The 20,469-nt window shown below is 42.9% G+C and overlaps 2 protein-coding genes across 2 annotated transcripts in view; one reads left to right on the forward strand and one right to left on the reverse strand.

The window, feature by feature from the left end:
* The window catches only part of ACAD11 (acyl-CoA dehydrogenase family member 11), a 115,515-nt gene that overhangs the window by 38,208 nt on the left and 56,838 nt on the right, over positions 1 to 20,469 (reverse strand). The window contains exon 13 of the mRNA XM_063452159.1: positions 15,603 to 15,701. Within this exon, the coding sequence (XP_063308229.1) occupies positions 15,603 to 15,701 (99 nt within the window). The remainder of the gene's footprint in view (positions 1 to 15,602; positions 15,702 to 20,469) is intronic.
* On the forward strand, positions 3,903 to 10,524 carry ACKR4 (atypical chemokine receptor 4). The gene is made up of 2 exons (XM_063450664.1): positions 3,903 to 3,969; positions 9,425 to 10,524. The coding sequence occupies exon 2, from the start codon at positions 9,429 to 9,431 to the stop codon at positions 10,497 to 10,499; it is 1,071 nt and encodes a 356-aa protein (XP_063306734.1). The 5' UTR covers positions 3,903 to 3,969; positions 9,425 to 9,428; the 3' UTR covers positions 10,500 to 10,524.

Genomic DNA, 20,469 nt, shown 5'->3' on the forward strand with positions numbered 1-20,469 from the left:
TGAATACAATGCTTTCCCATAGGCAAGCTTAAATGCACATGCCTCCTGTGCACATCAGGTTCCCACTGCTCCTCTATGAAAAGCATTGGACTGGATCATCATGGAGGAGACTATGCAGAGACCATGCCTCCTCCATAACATCATTGGTGGTGGAGATATGAGCAACACCAAAGTAGCCTTGCGTCAGTCCCTGCTCCCATGCTCACGTACCTCGAGCTCCCACGCTGCGTCTCCTTCTCAGTTCACAGAGAGGCAGCTCCATAGAGCGACCCTCCCTGCAGAGTGGCTGGCCCAACCATATCACTGCCGGCCACTTGTGTTCATCCAAGCAAGCTGCTTCACTAACACGGCTGTACAGAAGGAGGAGCCTTGGGGGAAATCCTATGGCATGCGCGCCGAAGCAAGGCCTCTTAAAGGGACAGTGGATGGAAATCAGAGAAGGGGGTATACAGGAAGGTGGAGCTACAGCAAGTGGACATGCCTCCTCTCTTTATTTAAACTCCACTGACCCTTGACTCTTTGCTCAGATATACTGTGCTCCTGTCGTGCCAACTACCTTCAGTGCCTGTCCTGTTTTGCTTCCTGGTATTGTCTCCTGCTTGCCTTTGACGACGATCCTGTACAGCCTGTCCTGACCACTCTCTGTTTGACCCCTTTTGTGCTGCGTTCCGGTTTACTCCAGGCCTTTTCTGCATCTTGAGCTCCGTCTCCTAAACAGCGTTCTAACACCTTGGCACTGGAAAAATTTCACTATAAACATTTGTTTTATTAATTTTTTAAGAAACGGGGTGAACTGTATTTAACAAAGGAATGGGGTACTGTAACATTAGGAATACAGGTTCCTAATGTTACAGTACCCCGTGTAAATAGTGGGTTTGATGCGTTTTTAATCAATATCTTTTACGCTGACATATTTTATTCTAGTTTGTTATTTCTGTGATAAATTTGGTAATATTTATTTTACTGAACTGAACATTGCATTAATAAAAAAAGTACAAATACTCAATTCTATTGTATGCATGAATTGGCTTGTATAAACAACTTCAGAAAAACAGGCACACCCTTAAATTAGTTTCACTTTCAAATTACGGTAAATTGACTTCTCTGAATATTTAATTCTTTAACAATTCTAATTATTTTGGTATAATTAGTATCCCGTTTCATTTAAAAACAAATGCAACAGTGAAATCCAGGGTTCATTCTTTTAAAGAATGTATACAGTGTATACAGTGAAAACGAGAGAAAACCATTGATTTACGTGGTGAAATAATAGGCATACAAAGTGGTGATTGTACAGCTATAGTGTCACTACTACTCAGGCCCGGACTGGCCATCGGGCAAACCGGGCAAATGCCCGGTGGGCCGCGATGGCCACGGGCCGAGGCCGGGGGGATCCAGCCGGTCTATGCAGGGCCGGCGCTATCTGAGCGCCGGCCCTGCTGTGTTGCATGTAGGGCCGGTGGGGAGATCAAAGATCTCCCTCACCGGCCCACATGCTGTCAAATGCGGCCGCCGGCTGGGAGAGGGAGGGAGCCAGCCTGGAGAGGCGGACCCGGCGGAGCTCTAACTTGCAGCTCCGCCGGGTTTCTCGCGAGATCCGGGCCGTTGCCATGGCAACCGGCCGGGTCTCGCGAGAGTGAACTCTAGCCCCACAGGCTAGAGTTCACTTACCACGAGGACCACCAGGGATGGATGTCAGCACCCTCCCCCCCCCCTTCCAGGCTACAGGTAAGAAGGGAGGGGAGGGAGGGGGGGATATAATCTTTTTTTTTTTTTTTAATAATAACAAAAAACCTCAATATCGGCATTTACCTGCCTCCCCCCAATACACAATCCTTGCAAACACACACATCACCCTCACACAGCACCCTAACATACTCACCCAGCACCCTAACACTCACCCAGCACCCTAACACTCACCCAGCACCCTAACATACTCACCCAGCACCCTAACATACTCACCAGCACCCTAACACTCACCCAGCACCCTATCACTCACCCAGCACGCTAACACTCACCCAGCACCCTAACATACTCACCCAACACCCTAACACTCACCCATCACCCTAACATACTTACCCAGCACCCTAACACTCATCCAGCACCCTAACATACTCACCCAGCACCCTAACACTCACCCAGCACCCTAACATACTCACCCAACACCCTAACACTCACCCAGCACCCTAACATTCACCCAGCACCCTAACATACTCACCCAGCACCCTAACATACTCACCCATCACCCTAACATACTCACCCATCACCCTAACATACTCACCCATCACCCTAACATACTCACCCATCACCCTAACATACTCACCCATCACCCTAACATACTCACCCATCACCCTAACATACTCACCCATCACCCTAACATACTCACCCAGCACCCTAACGCTCACCCAGCACCCTAACGCTCACCCAGCACCCTAGCTCAAACAGCACCCTAGCTCAAACAGCACCCTAACACTCACACAGCACCCTCACTCACATAGCACCCTTACACACACAGCACCCTAACACACACACATCACCTTCGCACAGCATCCTAACACATAGCACCCACACACAGTGCCCACACACACAGCGCCCTCACACACATACTGCACCCTCACACACACATAGTGCACCCTCCCACACACACAGCACCTTCCCACACACACTATACTCCTCACAAATGCACACTACAACCCTCACACACACAGCAGCCCCCAAACACGCTGCATCACTCACACACACACTCACTAGATCTCCTATACGCACTCCTTCACACACACTAGATCCCCTACACACAGACGCTGCACCACCTACACACACACACTACATTTCTGACATACACACTCTGGATACCCTATGCACACACTAGATTCCATTTAAGCAAACACATAGTGTCTCCATAAATGGGATACCGTGAGTATCCCAATTATGGAAACCCCTGAGACAAGTTTCAAGCAAACACAACGCAAGCATGTTATTAAATTTGCTTGCGCTGTGCAGAACAAATACAGGGCCCTTTTCTCATGCCCTGGAAGAGCATTGAACCAACATGCTCACTTTGAGATGGGGCGTGCTTGTCATTGGGGATGACAAAACACACCCTATCTGGCCCCGCCCCCTTTTCAGTGGGCCGCTGTGAATAAAAAATGCCCGGGCCAAATTATTTCCCCAGGCCGGCCCTGCTACTACTAATGCCCAGAGGTTCCCAGTGCAATCAGTAGGATCCACACAAGCTGACCAGGTGCCGTGATGATGATTGCTGTACTCTCCGTGTGAATTTTGTATATAAGTAATGGAAACCATTTTCTTCAGTGGGTGCAAAGGACTTTTGGTCCTCTCCAAAATAATGGCGAAAATTCCAGCTGAATTTAAAGGAATGGTCCAGCACTTTGTTTAAAATAAATATTCCTTTATTGTGTCCTTAGTGATGGCCAGGGACTTGATAAAGGCCTTGAACTAGGTCTGAAATGTTGCTATATTTGAGGACACGACAGAATTGAGATTTTACCAAGATGTGCCAGAGTCTAAAAGTATAATTCTTTAATTCTTTAATTCTTTGTTTATATATCGGTGTTCAGTTCTCAAATCCTATATCTCATTACAATTACCGGTAATCTGTTTAAAATTGCCCAGAGTACAAATATACTACAGCTGCTATTCTTTAAACAACACAGCAAACTACAGTAAAGCCAGGAAAAATATTTCAAACATACCGTAAGTGAATATTTGTTTATTATAGCAAACAAGGTAACATTATATTCTGGTGCAGTGTACCTATACATGGGGGGAAAAAACTACAGGGAGAAAAAGATGTAATGTGAAAACAGTTTATCTTTTTTTTACAGAAAAGGGAGGGGTGCTGGAATAGTGACAGAGCTTTTAGCATACTTTTCCTGAGAAACTCCCTACCACTGAACACAATCCAGAAACTCTGCGTTCGTCTAAATACGGTTTGGGATCTGCTATTAGGTGAGCATGCTTCTTTTAAAAAATTCTGTATATACATAATTATGTGTGTTTCATTAACAACGCAATGCTTTTAAAATGCTACCATAAAACTGAGAATGATGTGAAAATTATTGTACTTGAACTATTGTAATTGAATACTATGAACTACCTCAAACAGATATAATATTATAAAATATATAAATCTGTTATTTCTGTCCAGAAACTTGGAATCTCCAGTTACAGGTAATTATATATTTATAATATATGAGCTGGAAATAAATCTGTGTGTATTTTTTTAAAACATGTTATATTCTAAACGGGTATATATATATATATATATATATATATATATATATATATACACACACACATTCTGTGTTTTTTGTCTGAAAACACATTCAAATGCCTTTAAGAATAAGAGTAGGACGAATTGTAGAAAATAATAAAGATAAAAGCAATACAAATACCTTCAGTAGTAATAAGAGCAGTCACAATCTTTACATTTTCTGGTTGTTTTTTTTTTTTTTTTATTATATATTTATTAAATATTTTACCAGGATGGATACATTGAGATTTCTCTCGTTTTCAAGTATGTCCTGGGTCTTTGTCCACAAAACATTGCATTGATACAATAGGATACAATGTTACAAACTATATATACACACACACACCCTCATACACACACACACACACACACACACATATATATATAAATGTAATAATGTGAAGCAATTTCAGGACGGGGTAGACCTTCAAAACAATAGTAAAAATAAAAAAATCCTCAAATCTATAGTTATGTGAATGATTCTATACAAAGTGTGAATCTAAATTTTAATAAGTGTGGACTGTACTTGCAAAAATACATTGTCTACTTTACTCTGGTAAGGAGCATATTTCATTCATACTTTTGCTTATATTAAAAGCACAGCCCAAGATGTAGTTGTATTTATGTTTAATTTGGAGATTAAAAAGTATTGTATAACATAATAAAAATTAGATACATCTAAATTATCTGGTTTGCTGGACATTCCCATGGTCTATGGCTACAAGGAAGTGTCTGAGATGTCTTAGCACTAAGCGAATCCCTATTCTCTGTTTTGCATGTTATATAAGCCTATGGCAGTACCACTGTGACTGAAGCCTTTCATTATTAGCATTGTTGTGAGAAAACTGGAATTTGGATATAAAGTAGGGTTCTGTTTATTGAGAAGCAGTGGATGTGTTCAGCACTCACTGTGAATACACATAAGGTCCCCAACACTCCTCTCTATGAGGTCACATTGGATTGGACCAGCAACGAGGAAGCCATGCCTTTACAAACAGTTGCAGAAAAGCCGCTGGATGAGTTTCACATCTAGACGATTAAAATGTGTATTTGTAGATCTTTATTATTGCTATTAGGGTACTTAGCATAATCATTACACGTTCTTTTCATTTGTGCATTCTTTTCTGAAATGTAATCTTAACTTTATTATTTAACCATCTGTTTCTATTAAACATTTTCTTCAGCAGTCATTACGTTAGTTGTATTCCATTAAACAGAATGGATTTAGTTTATAAAATATTTTTAAATTGGTTGTTTAAATTTTATTGAAGGTTGTTCAGTGCTAAATGTCTTTTTTTTTATACGTTTACCACACAATCAGAATCTGCTTTTATAAGCTGTGTCTCTTATCGATCTTTGTTTTTGATTTTACATTAATGTAACACTCCGAACACTCTCTTCATCCTATTCATTACCACTGGAGCTATTTGCCAAAATAGCAGCTGCTATGCTATATGCCCCCTGCACTCTAAACATCTCAGGAGGAAGGATTAGTGATACGTCCCCCTTACTGTACAAGATCTTGCACTACACTACAGTATTCGCTTTCTAAGTAGACTTATTCATTATTTTTCCACTTGAATAAAGTACTTGAGATTGATGAAACACATGTGTTACAACAAGGGGCAGACAACCTTCGGAGCTCCAGATGTTGTGGACTGTGCCACCCATTTCCTATCACATGTCATATGAAACAAATTAGATCAAGGACATGCAAACAAAATTCAGCCACTTCCTTCTTTCTGCAGATTTGTAAAGCAGGACAATTAACAGTGGGGGTCAGTGTGTGCATAAAACAGCAAGTAAATAGTTAGATATCTACTAGCCTGCTTTCAAGAAATACCACAAGAAACAGGAAATATGCTGTGACATCGGATTTCTATCAGGATCTCCAATAGAAGCCAATGGCACACACAGTGTATATGAATGTGGGGGGCTCACAGGAACAGGCAAATTAGGCTACCAGGAGCTGCTATGGGATGGGGGAGGCGTGGAAACACAGAAAGCCAAGCTCAAGCTACTTACTCCCAGAAAAAGAATAACATTATTTAAACTTCTATTCTATTTTTCATCGTATTTACTGTATCTGTTAAATGCACTTTATTGTGCTTTGTTCTTCAAACATGGTATCGATGTTGCCATGTTATTTATCAATTTTGCACTGAACTTGTTTAACTACAACAATAAAAAATTGTAAATATATATAGAAAAATCAAAAACGGGATGCACTCACAGGTCTTCATATAGGTGACAAATAGTGCTTTATTAATACATAAGGTGTATACAAACATCGACCAACGTTTCGACCCTCCTGGGTCTTTTTCAAGATCTTGAAAAAGACCTGGGAGGGTCGAAACGTCGGTCGATACCAGACTCGGCACCAATCCCGACCGGGAACCGCGGCAATAGAATGAGGCCTAGCGGACGCACGGGGAAGGACGGCCGCCTTCCCGCCTGATGCGGAACACAACAAGCGAGAGCAAATCGTGCACCCCCCCCCCCCCCCCCCGTGGACTGGTGGGGGATATCCCGGTCCCCGCCGGATGGAGTGTCCCGGACCCAGCACCAAGCGACAGGCACAAACACATCTAGGAGACACGCGGTGACGGGAACACCCAAGATGGCGGTTCACCACCAGCCATCAATATCAGACAAGCTACGAACACAACCAGATGCAATGCACACCTGGGAACAAGCAAGTGACTCCATAACACTCGCTTTTGAACGCTTCTGGGCCAAGCTAGAGGCACGCTTATGGACTGAAGTGCCACGCCGAATCTCCTCTGCTACGTCCGGAGCCGATGGCAGTCGGGTGAGTGAGGGTCCGCTTCAGGGCACCACCACAACCCAAGCGTCCGATCCCCACGTTTCAACCCCTCCCGGGCTGAGAGCAATAAGGGGCAAGCCCCTGAGGTGCCGGCCACATAAGCGGGGAACAGCCAAGCGAAGCCCCAAGCAACCTGCCAAGATTCCTCGCACCATCCCGAAAGGGTTGAACCTGGCCCACAATGGTCTCCAGGCTCGTGGCCTACAAGCACCAGCCCTCATGCAACCCCGGGGCAGAAGGGGACTCCCGCCTCCGAAACGACGCAGCTCCACGCAGACGAAACAGCACCCAGGCGTGCGACCCACATCAGTGAGACCACGGACGACCGGCAAGCACAAGGCCCACAGCGATGGAGTCCACATCCCGGCTCACGATGCGAAAGAGATGTCCCCAGTTTACCATGTCGGTACAGGCAACTGCCAGCACAGACCTAACCAGCGGGGATGCCCTGAAGTCTCCACACCGTACCTGACAGCAATGGCCCCGATCAAGGACCGACGCCCGACATGGACCAGCGACAGTGGACATGGACCAGCACAACAGTGGCATCGGATGACGGTCTGCAGACCCACCGCTATGGACACTAGCCGTGCAGCGCAAAATTAAATGCCCAGTGCACCACCCAACCCTTTATAAATGACTTGATACACTCGTTCGATTTAGCTGTTAAAAATATATGTCTATACAACATAAGCAGGTCTTAGCGAACTTATATACTGTAAATTGTCTTTCAACTTGTTAACATATAGTTCAACTATTTTGCTCAATATCTCCTTTGCTTAGGCAACACTCAGCAAGTACTTGATTAGGCAGCCGGAGTTGATCTAGTTACATGTCCCACTCGATCTTATGTTTTACTATGATTATGCTATATCTCAGCTACACTAAAGCTAGTTTCTCATTTAACTAACAATCAGCTAAGTCTTAGCCATGTAAGATAATTTGCAGTTAGATGTATGTACCCAGCTTGTCCACCGTTGCATAAATATAAGAATACGTTGAGACTGCAATGCTTTCTATGTGAATTAAACTATAATATAAAAATTGTGCAAGTACTAACCTAAACCCTAATGTTAAAACTGTTTCACGAAAAGCATGAGGACTGTCGTTGGGGTACCACATGCCCGCTTGTTATATCTTAATGCACTGAAAAATAAAGAATTATAAAAAAAAAAAATAGGCATCTGGATGAGTTTCAGATGTAACACAACCTTGATGGGAACAAACAAAAATGCAAACTTCATGGAATGAAGAAATAAATAAAAGTCCACAAAAGTCCGATCCAGGTTGAAATACGTTGGTGTTTGTGGACTTTTATTTATTTTTTTAGCTTATGCAATTGCGGTTTCCTGTGTGTTTTTATCCAGTAAAGTTTACCTTACTTTTACTACATTGAATATCCTCATATTTTATGTGGTACCAGGAAGGACACTCCATACTCACAGCCTGAATAAGCTCAATATTCAACAGCCATTATAGCCAGAGCCTGTTTGTTGTGGCTCGGAAAAGGGTGAGTGACCCATTACATTTTTAATAGATCTATATTGCTGATATACAGTATTATGCTATGATTGCTCATATTGTTTTTACAGAAAGATCAGGAGGCTCTACACTCATTGTAATAAGTATATATTTTTATGTACTGCTGTTGATCCTTGCATCCCCCATTATTCACTACGTTTTGGACATTTACATGCCAACGTCACAATTAGATGATGTAGATTGGGTGAAACGCGTCAGTGTGATGTAATTATGTGAGGTCACAGGACGCAGATCTAACTCGGGAGGATAACCTGTGCATGTTGAAGGTGGCACCAAACCAAAACACAAACTGGCTGCAACCTTTTATTGTGAGCTTACAGCATCAGAATTATATATTGTAAACTGCTTTTTTAAATTTGTCTATATAATAATTGTTTACAATTTTTACACTAGCACTATACACTCCCTATTTTTATGTCACGCTTAATTTTGGGATGCTGCATGAAGTCATTTGTTCTAACTAGAGTAAGTGTACTTCTATTGATTAGCTCAGAAGGGGTGAATTATTGATACAGAAGACATTATTACATTTCCTCTAATTTTGCATATGCAATAATGCTAATAAATGGAAGAAGAAAAAAAAAGGAACAGTGTGCTTTGTTGCACCTGGTGGTGTTGCATTTTAATAAAGAACACTACTGTCTGCAGTATACATAATTATTATAATTATTATTATTATTATACATAATCTTCTTGGTTTTTTTTTTGGTCTAAAAACTGAAAAATACCCTTGCACATTAAAGCTCAGAATATAATGTTTTTTGTTTTTTTTTATTTAAAAGCACCATGAAGGACCAGCAAGCAAACATTACTTTAACAACCACAGAAAACTACGACGAATATGTAGACAGCACATTTGACTATGACATGCATGAGGTACTCTGCGAGAAGCAAGAAGTTCGGAAGTTTGCCCAGATTTTTCTCCCTGCATTCTATGCTGTGGCATTTGTGACTGGAGTGGCAGGCAATTCTTTAGTGATTGCTATATATGCTTACCAAAAAAAGCTGAAAACAAAGACAGATGTCTACATTTTGAACTTGGCAGTAGCTGATCTGTTGCTGCTCCTCACCCTTCCGTTCTGGGCTGTGGATGCTGCCCTTGGGTGGCAATTTGGAAGAGGAATTTGCAAGATAACCTCAGCGCTGTACATTATAAATTTCAGCTCTGGTATGCAGTTCCTGGCTTGTATTAGCCTGGATAGGTACTTTGCTGTAAAAAAGGCCTCTAGTCATCAAAATTTTGAAAGGAAATGTTGGATTATTTGTCTCTTTGTTTGGATTACGTCAATGTTGTTGAGTATCCCTGATTTTTACTTTAGCACAGTAAAGGAACACAATGGCAGGCATGCGTGCGTTGGAGATTATCCTAAAGATTCCATTAAGCAGGTGATGACGACAGTTCAAATCATGGATATTGTATTTTGTTTTGTATTGCCATTTATTGTCATGTTATATTGCTATTCAGCGATGGCCAAGATTATCCTCAAGACGCCAAATATCAAGAAAGCCAGGTCTCTGAAGGTGTTATTGACAGTGGTGGGTGTTTTCCTTATAACTCAGTTACCATATAATGTTGTTAAGTTTTTAAGAGCTATAGATCTAATATATGTATTGATTACAACCTGCAATATGAGCAGGATCATAGACATAATGATGCAGGTCACCGAAAGTATAGCCTTATCCCGCTGCTGCCTGAATCCAATATTATATGCTTTTATGGGGATCACATTTCAGTCATACATTATTAAAACTGTAAAGAAGGTCAGTTCTTGGAGAAGATCAACTACACCAAGTATTGAGGAGTATTCCATGTATTCTGAAAATCCCGTTGAAGAAACAAACAGCTTCTCCATTTGAAAAAATATATTGAACATTATTAAGATAAAACTTTTATATTTAACATTGTTTAAACCTATTTCTTTAGAAAAAGTAGAGAAAATGAAGAAGAAAAAAAAAAGAAAAAAAGAAAGAAAAAAAAAAAGGAGGGGGGGGGGGTGGTTGGGATTCCTCCTGTTTAAATGTTTAAATATCACAAATCCTACATTTCTCTTATATTTGTCCTAAGTGCATCAATGAATCTGTGTCACAGTATGAATAGTCAATCTAATAAATGATATATGTAAATTAAAAAATACTGGTTGCCCCAGTGATTAGGCATTGGTTGTGATTAAAGGGACACTGTAGGCACCCAGACCACTTCTGCCCATTGGAGTGGTCTGGGTGCCAACTCCCACTACCCTTAACCCTGCAAGTGTAATTATTGCAGTTTTTTTATAAACTGCAATAATTACCTTGCAGGGTTAAGTCCTTAGTCCATAGGAAATCGTTTTCAATGCTTTCCTATGGGGTGCGCTAATGCGCATGCGCGGCATTGCCGCGCATGCGCATTAGGTCTCCTCGGCCGGTGGGATTACACATGGCATATCATTGCAATCAACGTGTTTTGTGTATCAAAATCTTGATCGAGATCTTGATAAAGTGTTTTGGTACACGAAACGCATTGATTGCTAACTGTTAGTCACAGTTGCTTCTTACTGTATGCCAAGTGTGATTTAAAATTTTTTTTTGAGGATAAAAGTCTGTTTTAACATGCAAGGAGCGAGCAATGCTTAATCACGGTAGCAACCAGTATTTCTTCACAAACTGATTTCTTTATCTTCGACAAAAGCAGATACAGTCAATAGAGAGTAGCAAAACTAAAACTTAATTTTGTTCATTTGGTCGTCAAGTAGATAAAGGGGAATTTTTCTTGCTCCAGGTCCTTTACTTCAGTAAATAAATTGCACTGCACAGTTAGAGGTAGGAAAGGAAAAAAAATGACCCCAGCTGCAGTTCTGTGTTCATGGGGACTGCCACACCATGATTAAACTAATTTGAATGAAATGCTCTGGCTGTAGCCTGGCATGCCATGTAAATTAAAATTTAAAAAAATTGAACATTTCAAAGAACTCGTAGCCAGCTTTTTCGGATAAATATCAGCATGTTCATAGACCTCACATATGACAGTTCTGCTTTAAAGCAGAAGACAAGCATAAACAAAGAAAAATATATATATATATTTTAGAGTGTTTGTGGATGGTAAGTCACAGTTCGAGTAATTTTGATTGGTCTTCATGTATTATAAAAGGGTAAAATAAGACTGACAACAACCTCTCACACAACTCCACTCATACTGCCTTTACATTTGTGGCCTGGGACAAAGTGCGATATAAAAAAATATTTTAAAAAATAAATTGAAAAATTAATTGTTTACCCCCTACAGGCAGTATTTTTTGTGTGTAATCCTCATTCTTGGGTCCTCAACCAGAGGTCTGGGAGTCTGATGGCTCTGTGCAGTATCTTTCCTAGAACTGCACTCTTCTGGACAGTGATCTCAGATGTCCCACCTGGAATCTGCTGAAGCCCCTCCACCAACTTGGTGGTTACAGCCCTGAGTGCTCCTATCACAACTACTGCCTTCACTTTCCGCATCTAAAATCAAAATTAGATCTATCTATCTATCTAAAGCACAGGATGTGATGACACACACTTTCACCAAATCTTCATATGCATACTTGCCCGGGTGCTCCAAGGGCAGCAAAAAACACATAATAAACGTATGACTAGTCTTGAGAAAGGAGCAAAAGAGGTCCAGAATGTTGACTTTGCTTGTTTGTAAAACAGAATAAAATGTTACTTTATTTCTGCAACAAGAAGACCCCTGAGTGCCCAACACAGTGCACAATAAGATTTGAGCTATAACAATAAGAGCAAGTCCAGTTATAAAGAGAATTGTTGTCCACATTGGTGACAACTTCCCTTGCAGTAAAGCAAAGACAGAATCGCCAGACAGGTAACATTTAAAATGGCTAATTTATTCATGAAAATTAAACAAAAAGTACTAGTAAGATGTCTGTCTGGAGTTTATTGGTCATTTGCATTGTCAGTATACCACTAAGCAAGCAGTCAGTAAATTTCACCATGTTAATTCATTGGAGCAATGGAGCAATGTCAACAAGACAACGATCCAAATCCATAGGATTTTCTCAGATAGGAATCAGATAAACACTAATCCTAGTTGGGTAGGTGGCAGTATGGGGAATGCAGAAAACAGTGGAAAGCAGTTCAAGAATAAGGAACAAGTTACAATCGTGAGAGAATACATCAAAGATAATTTTTAAATGCTAACATAATTATGAACTTTAAATGTATTATTAAAAAAAATATATTACTTATTACATGTATCAATTTATAGTAAAGAAAATATTATTCCTGTGGTTGTTTTGTGTGTTTTTTGTATTTGAAAATCAAATTTTTCTTGTTGTTTTGCATAATTTGTGAAAATGTCTTTACAGTAAAGCTAATTTTCTGCCCCCGTGAGCAGTTTCGGAGATCACAAACGTGCAGTCATGCACATCACAATACATTCTAATTGATTATCCTACCACATCTGAAGAAGGGGCAGAATCAGGTGATTTGTGACTCTTACTCAATTATACTGTATTTTAAATCTTTCAAGATGTGTTTCAAGCATGGGATCTTACGGTATCTAAAACTTGCCAATATTGGCTACCATTCAGATTGTAACCAGTTAATACGTAGTAAATTAATTTCACCCATGAATGCTTTTGGTTATTGTGGCAAGCTTTTAAAGGAACACTCCAAGAACCACAATCACTACAGCCCAAAGCCCACTGCTGGTGCTAGGAGAGTCCTGGCATCCTCCCAAGTGTAAGCAGTTAAACAAATTGAGAATGGTTTGGCAACACTCCTGGGCACCTACCTGCTGCATCGTTTTCAGAAGGAAGCCCCTGCAATGAGTTATCGTTCGCTCTCTTAAGCTAAGCCCTGAAGTGCTGGGATGGCTCATAAGCAGAGTGCTCTCAGCTAATAAGCACGACCATGCACATCCAGGCTTCGCTTAGTGCTGGTACTACTGCTATATATCTCTGCCATCTGCATAATAAAGCATTGGAAGGCTAGTGCGCATGTTTGGCAAAAAGCTGAACTACACCAATCAGATGGCCTCTCTGCGACCATCTAATTGAAATAGTGGAGTTTTGCTCCCCTATTCCACAGAAGTGTAAGTATGAAAGTCACTAGAGGCAAGTTAGTCCTACAAAGAAAACATTGCCATTCCTTCAAAGCGGCAATGTTCTTAGATGCAGGGTTAAAAAGGGGAACACATTGAGATGAAATGGTCTGGGTGCCTATAGTGATACTTAAATATTTGCGAGTGTGGTATTTAGATCCATGCCTATCATGCTTTCATAACAGGTACAATGATTTGTAGTTAGACTTACCAACATCTGTTGTCTATAAATGAATGTGCAGCTAACATTTAAAAGAAGGGGCAATCACTATGGAAACAAATGGAATGCTCCTGCTGATTGTCACACTATTGTAAATTTTTACCACTCTGTTCATGATTCTACATAAACATGTTTGCAGAAATTGCGAAGAAACTCCATGAGTGTTCAGATGTGTTTTGGAGACAATCGCCAAGGAAACCATGGCTTGCAGCAATGCCACAGTTTTGTTATTACGCTCTCTTTTCAGGAAAGCCTGGAACAAATCAAGATTTGTGATCTGATGGTCTGGAGAGCAAATCTGAGCTTTCTGTTCTAACAGAGGGAACCATATGGGGGGGGGGAGACACATATTTTCTTTGGTACGGGTCAAACATTCACCATGAGATCACAGGGGAAAAAAGGGTGCAACTAAAAGCGTCTAAAGCTAAGAAAATCTGGTTTGCATTACATGTTGATTAAGAAAAGCATTAGCAGCTGGACCACATATGCATAAAATGCACAATATTTGTACAGAGCTTGAAAGATATAACTCCATTACCAGTCACAGAATCATGTACGAAAATGTACTAGGTACGCGATTGTATGTGGAATACTGTAGGTATTAGTTAGTAGCATGTGGTATATGTTATGTGGCCCACTGCAGTATTCCTCATGAGTCTGGAGCTTCTGCTAAATAATGTCCTATATAACTAAAGTGATCACCATAAGGATTATATAACAATTTCAATATGAAACTGCCAACCACCTGGTTGCTAAAAAATTGGAGCATGTTATAGATTTCATCCATACATTGTGCTAGTCAAATCACTAGCAAATTTATACATTTCTGTTAAAAATTAAACAAATATTGTCCTCCCCTCATCCTGGCAGACAGACATATACTCTGTCTATCTGCCTAAGAACACATCTACAGGCAGTGTGTAGGCCATTCTTATGGCCAGCTTTGACAGCATCATCAGGGAGGCTATGCCAGGTGTGGGAATCCATCCGAGGTTGGCAAGTATCCTGAAAATGCTAAGAAGCACCATAGAAAGACAATGAAATAACACCACTTTCAGTAGGTATTCAGCTAAAGGCCAATGTTTTTATGTAATAGCATTATGGGAGATGTAATACACAACATCTATAGTGCCAAAAGTTGCCTACCCCTGTTCTAGGTAATTGAGATCTGTAGCAATAATGATCAAGAATAAAATGGTACCTAAATTAAGCAAGAACAAGTTGGTTTACTTGGAAATGATACTTCAAAATTGGAAAATGCTGTATCCATTCTTGATCACTGTATTTCCTATACCACAGTAGGATGTGCTAATTCAGGATGCCCCCTACTTTTCTGCAAATTGTATTGTTACATAAGGCAATAAAATATCACCAGTTTTATACATTTAGCATGTGAAGTCCTATATTTAGAATCTTTCATAAAGGTTGACTTTTCTCCCCTTGTATTATGAGAAAGTGTACATTATAGGCTAAAACAATGCCCACCAGCCACCCTCCCTCATTTTCTGCAAAATCTAAAGATGTTCAGCAAGTGGTAACTCAAAAAACGATTCCTATTACTAGGCTATGAACTTGGCTACATTAAATATGGCTGAAATTTGCTTTATAGACTTAGAACATGAACACAATCTGAAAGTAGCCCTTGTCATGCATTGATGTGTCCACTCACCACTGCTCCACCACTTCTTCCCATTGATCACATAGCTATCCCCATCTCTCTGAATGCTGCATTCCATGTTGGTGGCATCACTGGAAGCCACATCAGGTTCTACGGCAAAAACAAATTCAAGGTTTGTTCATTACGGATTGCAATACTGGTAAATATATACACACACAACAGAAGAAAGAACATTACAGTAAAACTATGTTTTTCCAGACTATTATTAAATGTATAGACAGTAATTTTATGCATGGTGTAGTTTTGTTTAAGCGACATAATAATTGTCATCTGTCCTTCTGATAAGGGCAGAGGTATTGCCAATCTAAATTATATGGATTGCAGAAAAAAGATCCTAAGTCAACTCTCAGACCACAATACTTATAAGTTACTGACTTTTCATCCTACTTTGAAAAATATATGGAAATTCTCTAATCTACAGTAATGAGGAATTTTGAAGCTGGGATTTTAACACAAGACTAAATTAGTTCTCATTCAGCAAAATCCCCAAATTCGCATTGTGTATACTATCCTGAAATTAGATAAGAATCTTGCAAAGGTCGCCGACAGGCCGATTATTTCAGCTAAAAGGAGAATATTGGAACAGCTTGAATTTGTTTTTCCATTTTTAGTTACAAGATTGTATCCAACATACTGATTCTTACCTGCTAGATAGCAGAACTTTGATTAATGACCGTAACAAGTTATAGTTGCCTGATGGTGATGTGGTGCTAGGTACTATAGTTGTAAGCTTTAACACAGTGATTCCCCATAATTTAGGCATTAAAGCCTGTGGCAAACCTAGCCACTTCTGAACTATATTTATTGTAGGTTGTCCATAGGCTGAATGCATACTGTGTGTCCTTATCTGTATATGTGCTGTGTTATGGCCGTTCGCATGCTGGCAGCCGTACGCTGCCAGCATACAAAACATTCATTCGACGAAACACGGCTATCCCGGCCGTTCGCCGTACGAATGCGGGCTCCCCAGGTAGACCACCCATTCACAAGTCGTGTGGCACCAATTAACCAATTGCAACAATGTTGCAATCGGTCATTAAGGGCTCTCCTAGGTGGCCGCCGTTCGGCTACCGACCATGCGGCGGTCGGCCATCTTGGATCCTTTGTCTCTGCAGCGGTGTTCGGTCGTCGAGAGCCTGGAACTGAAAACAGCTACTCAATGATCCGAACACCGCTGGACTTCCAGAGCGTTCGGGAGTCCCGCGTTCGGCACATTCTGTTCCCCCTAGCTAGTCGGTACTTTTAAACCGAACGCCATGTTTTAATGTGTTTTGTGCGGCGTTCGGTCAATTCAGCTGGGATCGGAGCGGTATTCCCACAAAGTATGCGCTTCGACCCCAGCTATTTACCGAACGTTCGGTCATCTTAAAATACCGAATATTGTGGAAAATATGTATTTTAAAGTAAATTGTCAGTTCTGCTGCACGAGGGGATAATCCACTTAATCGTCCATTTTAGTGGGAGTATCCCTCTCGTGCAGCAATGCCTGCTGGGAAAAGAGTAATGCATGTTGGGAGAAATCCCCTGGATTATCTGTGAGGAAACCCCTTGCATGGGGAACTGCTTAAATATGCCAGCCTGTGAATAAACTGAGTTAGTTGACTCCCAAACTGTGTTCCGTCCGGTTATTGGGAGGATGGGGAATATTGCCGTGCTTTCCGTTCTGACTGTGGATTTCCTGAGGATACCAACGGATATCGTGGACTAATGTACTGCATTCCGTTACAATTGGTGGCAAGCGACGGGATCCGAACCTTACAGCCGAAAAGCAGAGTTCGTGTAACTGGAACTACCGAACAAGGAAAGCAAGGGCAATTCGTATGGAGATTGATTATACCATACTGAAACGACAGACTTTAAAAGAACTACTGGAAGCCAGGGGGAAAGTAGCCAGCAGCAAAACCAAGGCGGTACTAATTGCCGAGCTGATGGAGGGAGACCAAACCCGCAGCGCTACACCACCAGTAGTTATGGAAGAAACGCTCTATGAAAGAGAGATGAGGACTAGGCTAGCATTTTTGCCGCAGCCTATATCGGATGCCATGTTGAATATGGTGATGGCAAATGTGCAGGAATACGTAATGGCACACAGCCCACAACACGCCTTGACTCGAACCGAGTCCAACACAGGGTCTCTTTACAACCCGGTAAAGCCCAAGATCCCGTACCAGGCCTTCAGAGCCTTTTGCGAGGAAAAGGACGAGATCGATGGGTACTTGCAGGACTTTGAAAGACTGTGTGATCTACATGAGCTAGAACGGTCGGTATGGGTGCAACTGCTAGCAAGCAAACTAGCAGTGAGGACAGCAAAGATTACGAAAAAGTAAAGCGCGCAATCTTGGAGAGGTATGCCATTACCCCAGAGGCATACCGGCGCAAGTTCCGACACTTACGCAAACCAGAGCGAGATTCGCACGCCGAATGGGCACACAAACTGGATCAAGCCTCCCAAGGGTGGATACAGGCCAGCAACGCCACCACCATGGAGGAATTGCGTCAGATGATGTTGCTGGAGCAATTTTTTAACGGATTATCCCCGGAGACTCAAGAATGGGTGCGGGACAGGAAACCCCTCACCCTACCTGAAGCAGCTCGATTGGCCGATCAACACTTTGATGCCCGGAGGCACCAGGGACCTGTAGCCAAAAGCTACTCCCGACCCACAGGACTACCTAGCGCTCCACCACCTCTAGCGCCCACAGCCGCCCCGTTCCGTCCTTCGCAAGGACATGTACCACTCCTTCCAGATACAACGGGCGGGCCAACATCCAGTGCCATGCCTGTAAACAATGGGGGCATATGGCCCGAGAATGCACCCAGAATCGGGGCAGGCCCACCTGGAATCAGGGGTGTCCAAGCCCCGTACCCAGGGCGGCTGCTCACCATTACCAGAGGGAACCAGCCACGCAGGAGTTGTGGAGTGTTCATGCGGAGGAACCCCTGGGTATCTTGCACGAAGTAATGTCGGTCCGAGCCACCGATAACCGGCAACATCACCGGCAGCTGGTAACGCTTGAGGGGAACGAGGTTCAGGGACTGCGGGATTCGGGAGCTACCTTAACCCTGATAGCACCCCATTTGGTATCGGAGGGCACGCATACTGGCGGATCTGTGGCCGTTCGGGTAGCCGGGGGAGCGGTATACCGACTACCCACGGCGAAAGTACATTTGAACTGGGGTGCGGGAGAGGGGACAGTGGAAGTGGGACTAATGCAGAACTTACCAGCAGATGTGCTAAAGAATGATTTGGGCCAGATGACCTCGGCCTTTGTCCCACAGGCTCCCTACCAGGAAGCCCATCCAGTAACCACACGACAACAGGCTCGCACCACGGCTACACCGATACACTCTGAGGCTCAGGTAAGAGACCATGACCCCCACCCGACTCCCATGTCCTGGGATACCCCGACTACCTTTGTCACTGAAGTACAGACCGATCCCACTTTACAAGTCTATAGGGACCGGGCACAAGCTGACCAGACAGGGCTAGAGGGGGAGCATTACACGTGGGAGAAAGGGTTATTGTACCGTGTCACGGCCAAGGACGTGGGGGGATCTGTCACCTTGACTAACAAACAGTTAGTGGTACCACAGAAGTATAGGCAGGAGCTACTTAGAATTGCTCATGATATCCCCTTGTCGGGACACCTAGGGATGACCCGCACCTGATACCGCCTGACGCATGCGTTTTTCTGGCCCGGAATCTCGCAGGATGTGCGACAGTATTGCACCTCCTGCGACGTTTGCCAGCGAGTAGGTAAACGAGGGGATCGCCACAAGGCCAAGTTATGTCCCCTACCCATTATTGCCGAACCCTTCAGCAGGGTAGCGGTAGACATAGTAGGGCCCTTGCCAAAACCCAGTCCCTCTGGCAAAAAGTATATTTTAACCGTGGTGGACTACGCCACCAGGTACCCTGAAGCGGTGGCCCTCACTAACATTCATGCTGAAACCGTAGCTGAAGCCTTAATGAAAGTGTTTTCCAGGGTAGGATTTCCCCAAGAAATAATATCCGACCGGGGCACCCAATTTACTGCCGAGGTCACCCAACATATGTGGAAGGTATGTGGCATTAAGCCAATAATCAATTCCGCCTACCACCCCCAGTCCAATGGACTATGTGAGAGATTCAATGGGACGCTGAAGCAGATGCTTCGGACGTTCGGGGAAACCCACAAAGACTGGGAGAGGTTCCTGCCTCACCTGCTCTTTGCGTATAGAGAGGTTCCCCAAGAATCGACCGGGTTCTCCCCATTTGAACTATTGTTTGGGAGAAGGGTACGGGGACCCTTGAACTTGATTAGGGAACACTGGGAGGGGGAGAGTACGGCTAGCGAGACCCCTATCGTATCATATGTACTGGAGTTCAGAGACCGTCTGGAGGCGCTAACTCAGGCTGTGCACACCAACCTCCAGGCGGCGCAGCAACGTCAGCGACGCTGGTACGCTAGAGGAGCCAGGGACCACAGCTTTCAAGTGGGACAGAAGGTTTTGATTTTAAAACCTGTCCGCACAGACAAGCTGCAGGCCATCTGGCAAGGCCTATATCAGGTAGTAGAGCAGCGATGCGACACTACCTATGTGATCGGCCCCTGCTCATGGGTAGGGAAGAGACGCATGCTCCCCGTAAACATGCTCAAACCCTACCATGAGAGGATAGAGGATGTGGCGGCAATCTGTGCCTCCGCCTTAGAAGATCAGGAGAACTTGCCCCTACCTGATCTACTAGAGCCGGAAGAACCGATAGAGCCCGCCCGGGGAGTTCAGCTGGGGGAGCGGCTAAGCCCGCACGAGCGCGCCCAGGTACAGGCGCTGATCGTAGCTAAAGGGGCTACCTTCTCCAATTTACCTGGGTACA

Source organism: Pelobates fuscus, chromosome 4, assembly GCF_036172605.1.
Source record: "Pelobates fuscus isolate aPelFus1 chromosome 4, aPelFus1.pri, whole genome shotgun sequence".
In the NCBI taxonomy this organism is placed as follows: Eukaryota; Metazoa; Chordata; class Amphibia; order Anura; family Pelobatidae; genus Pelobates; species Pelobates fuscus.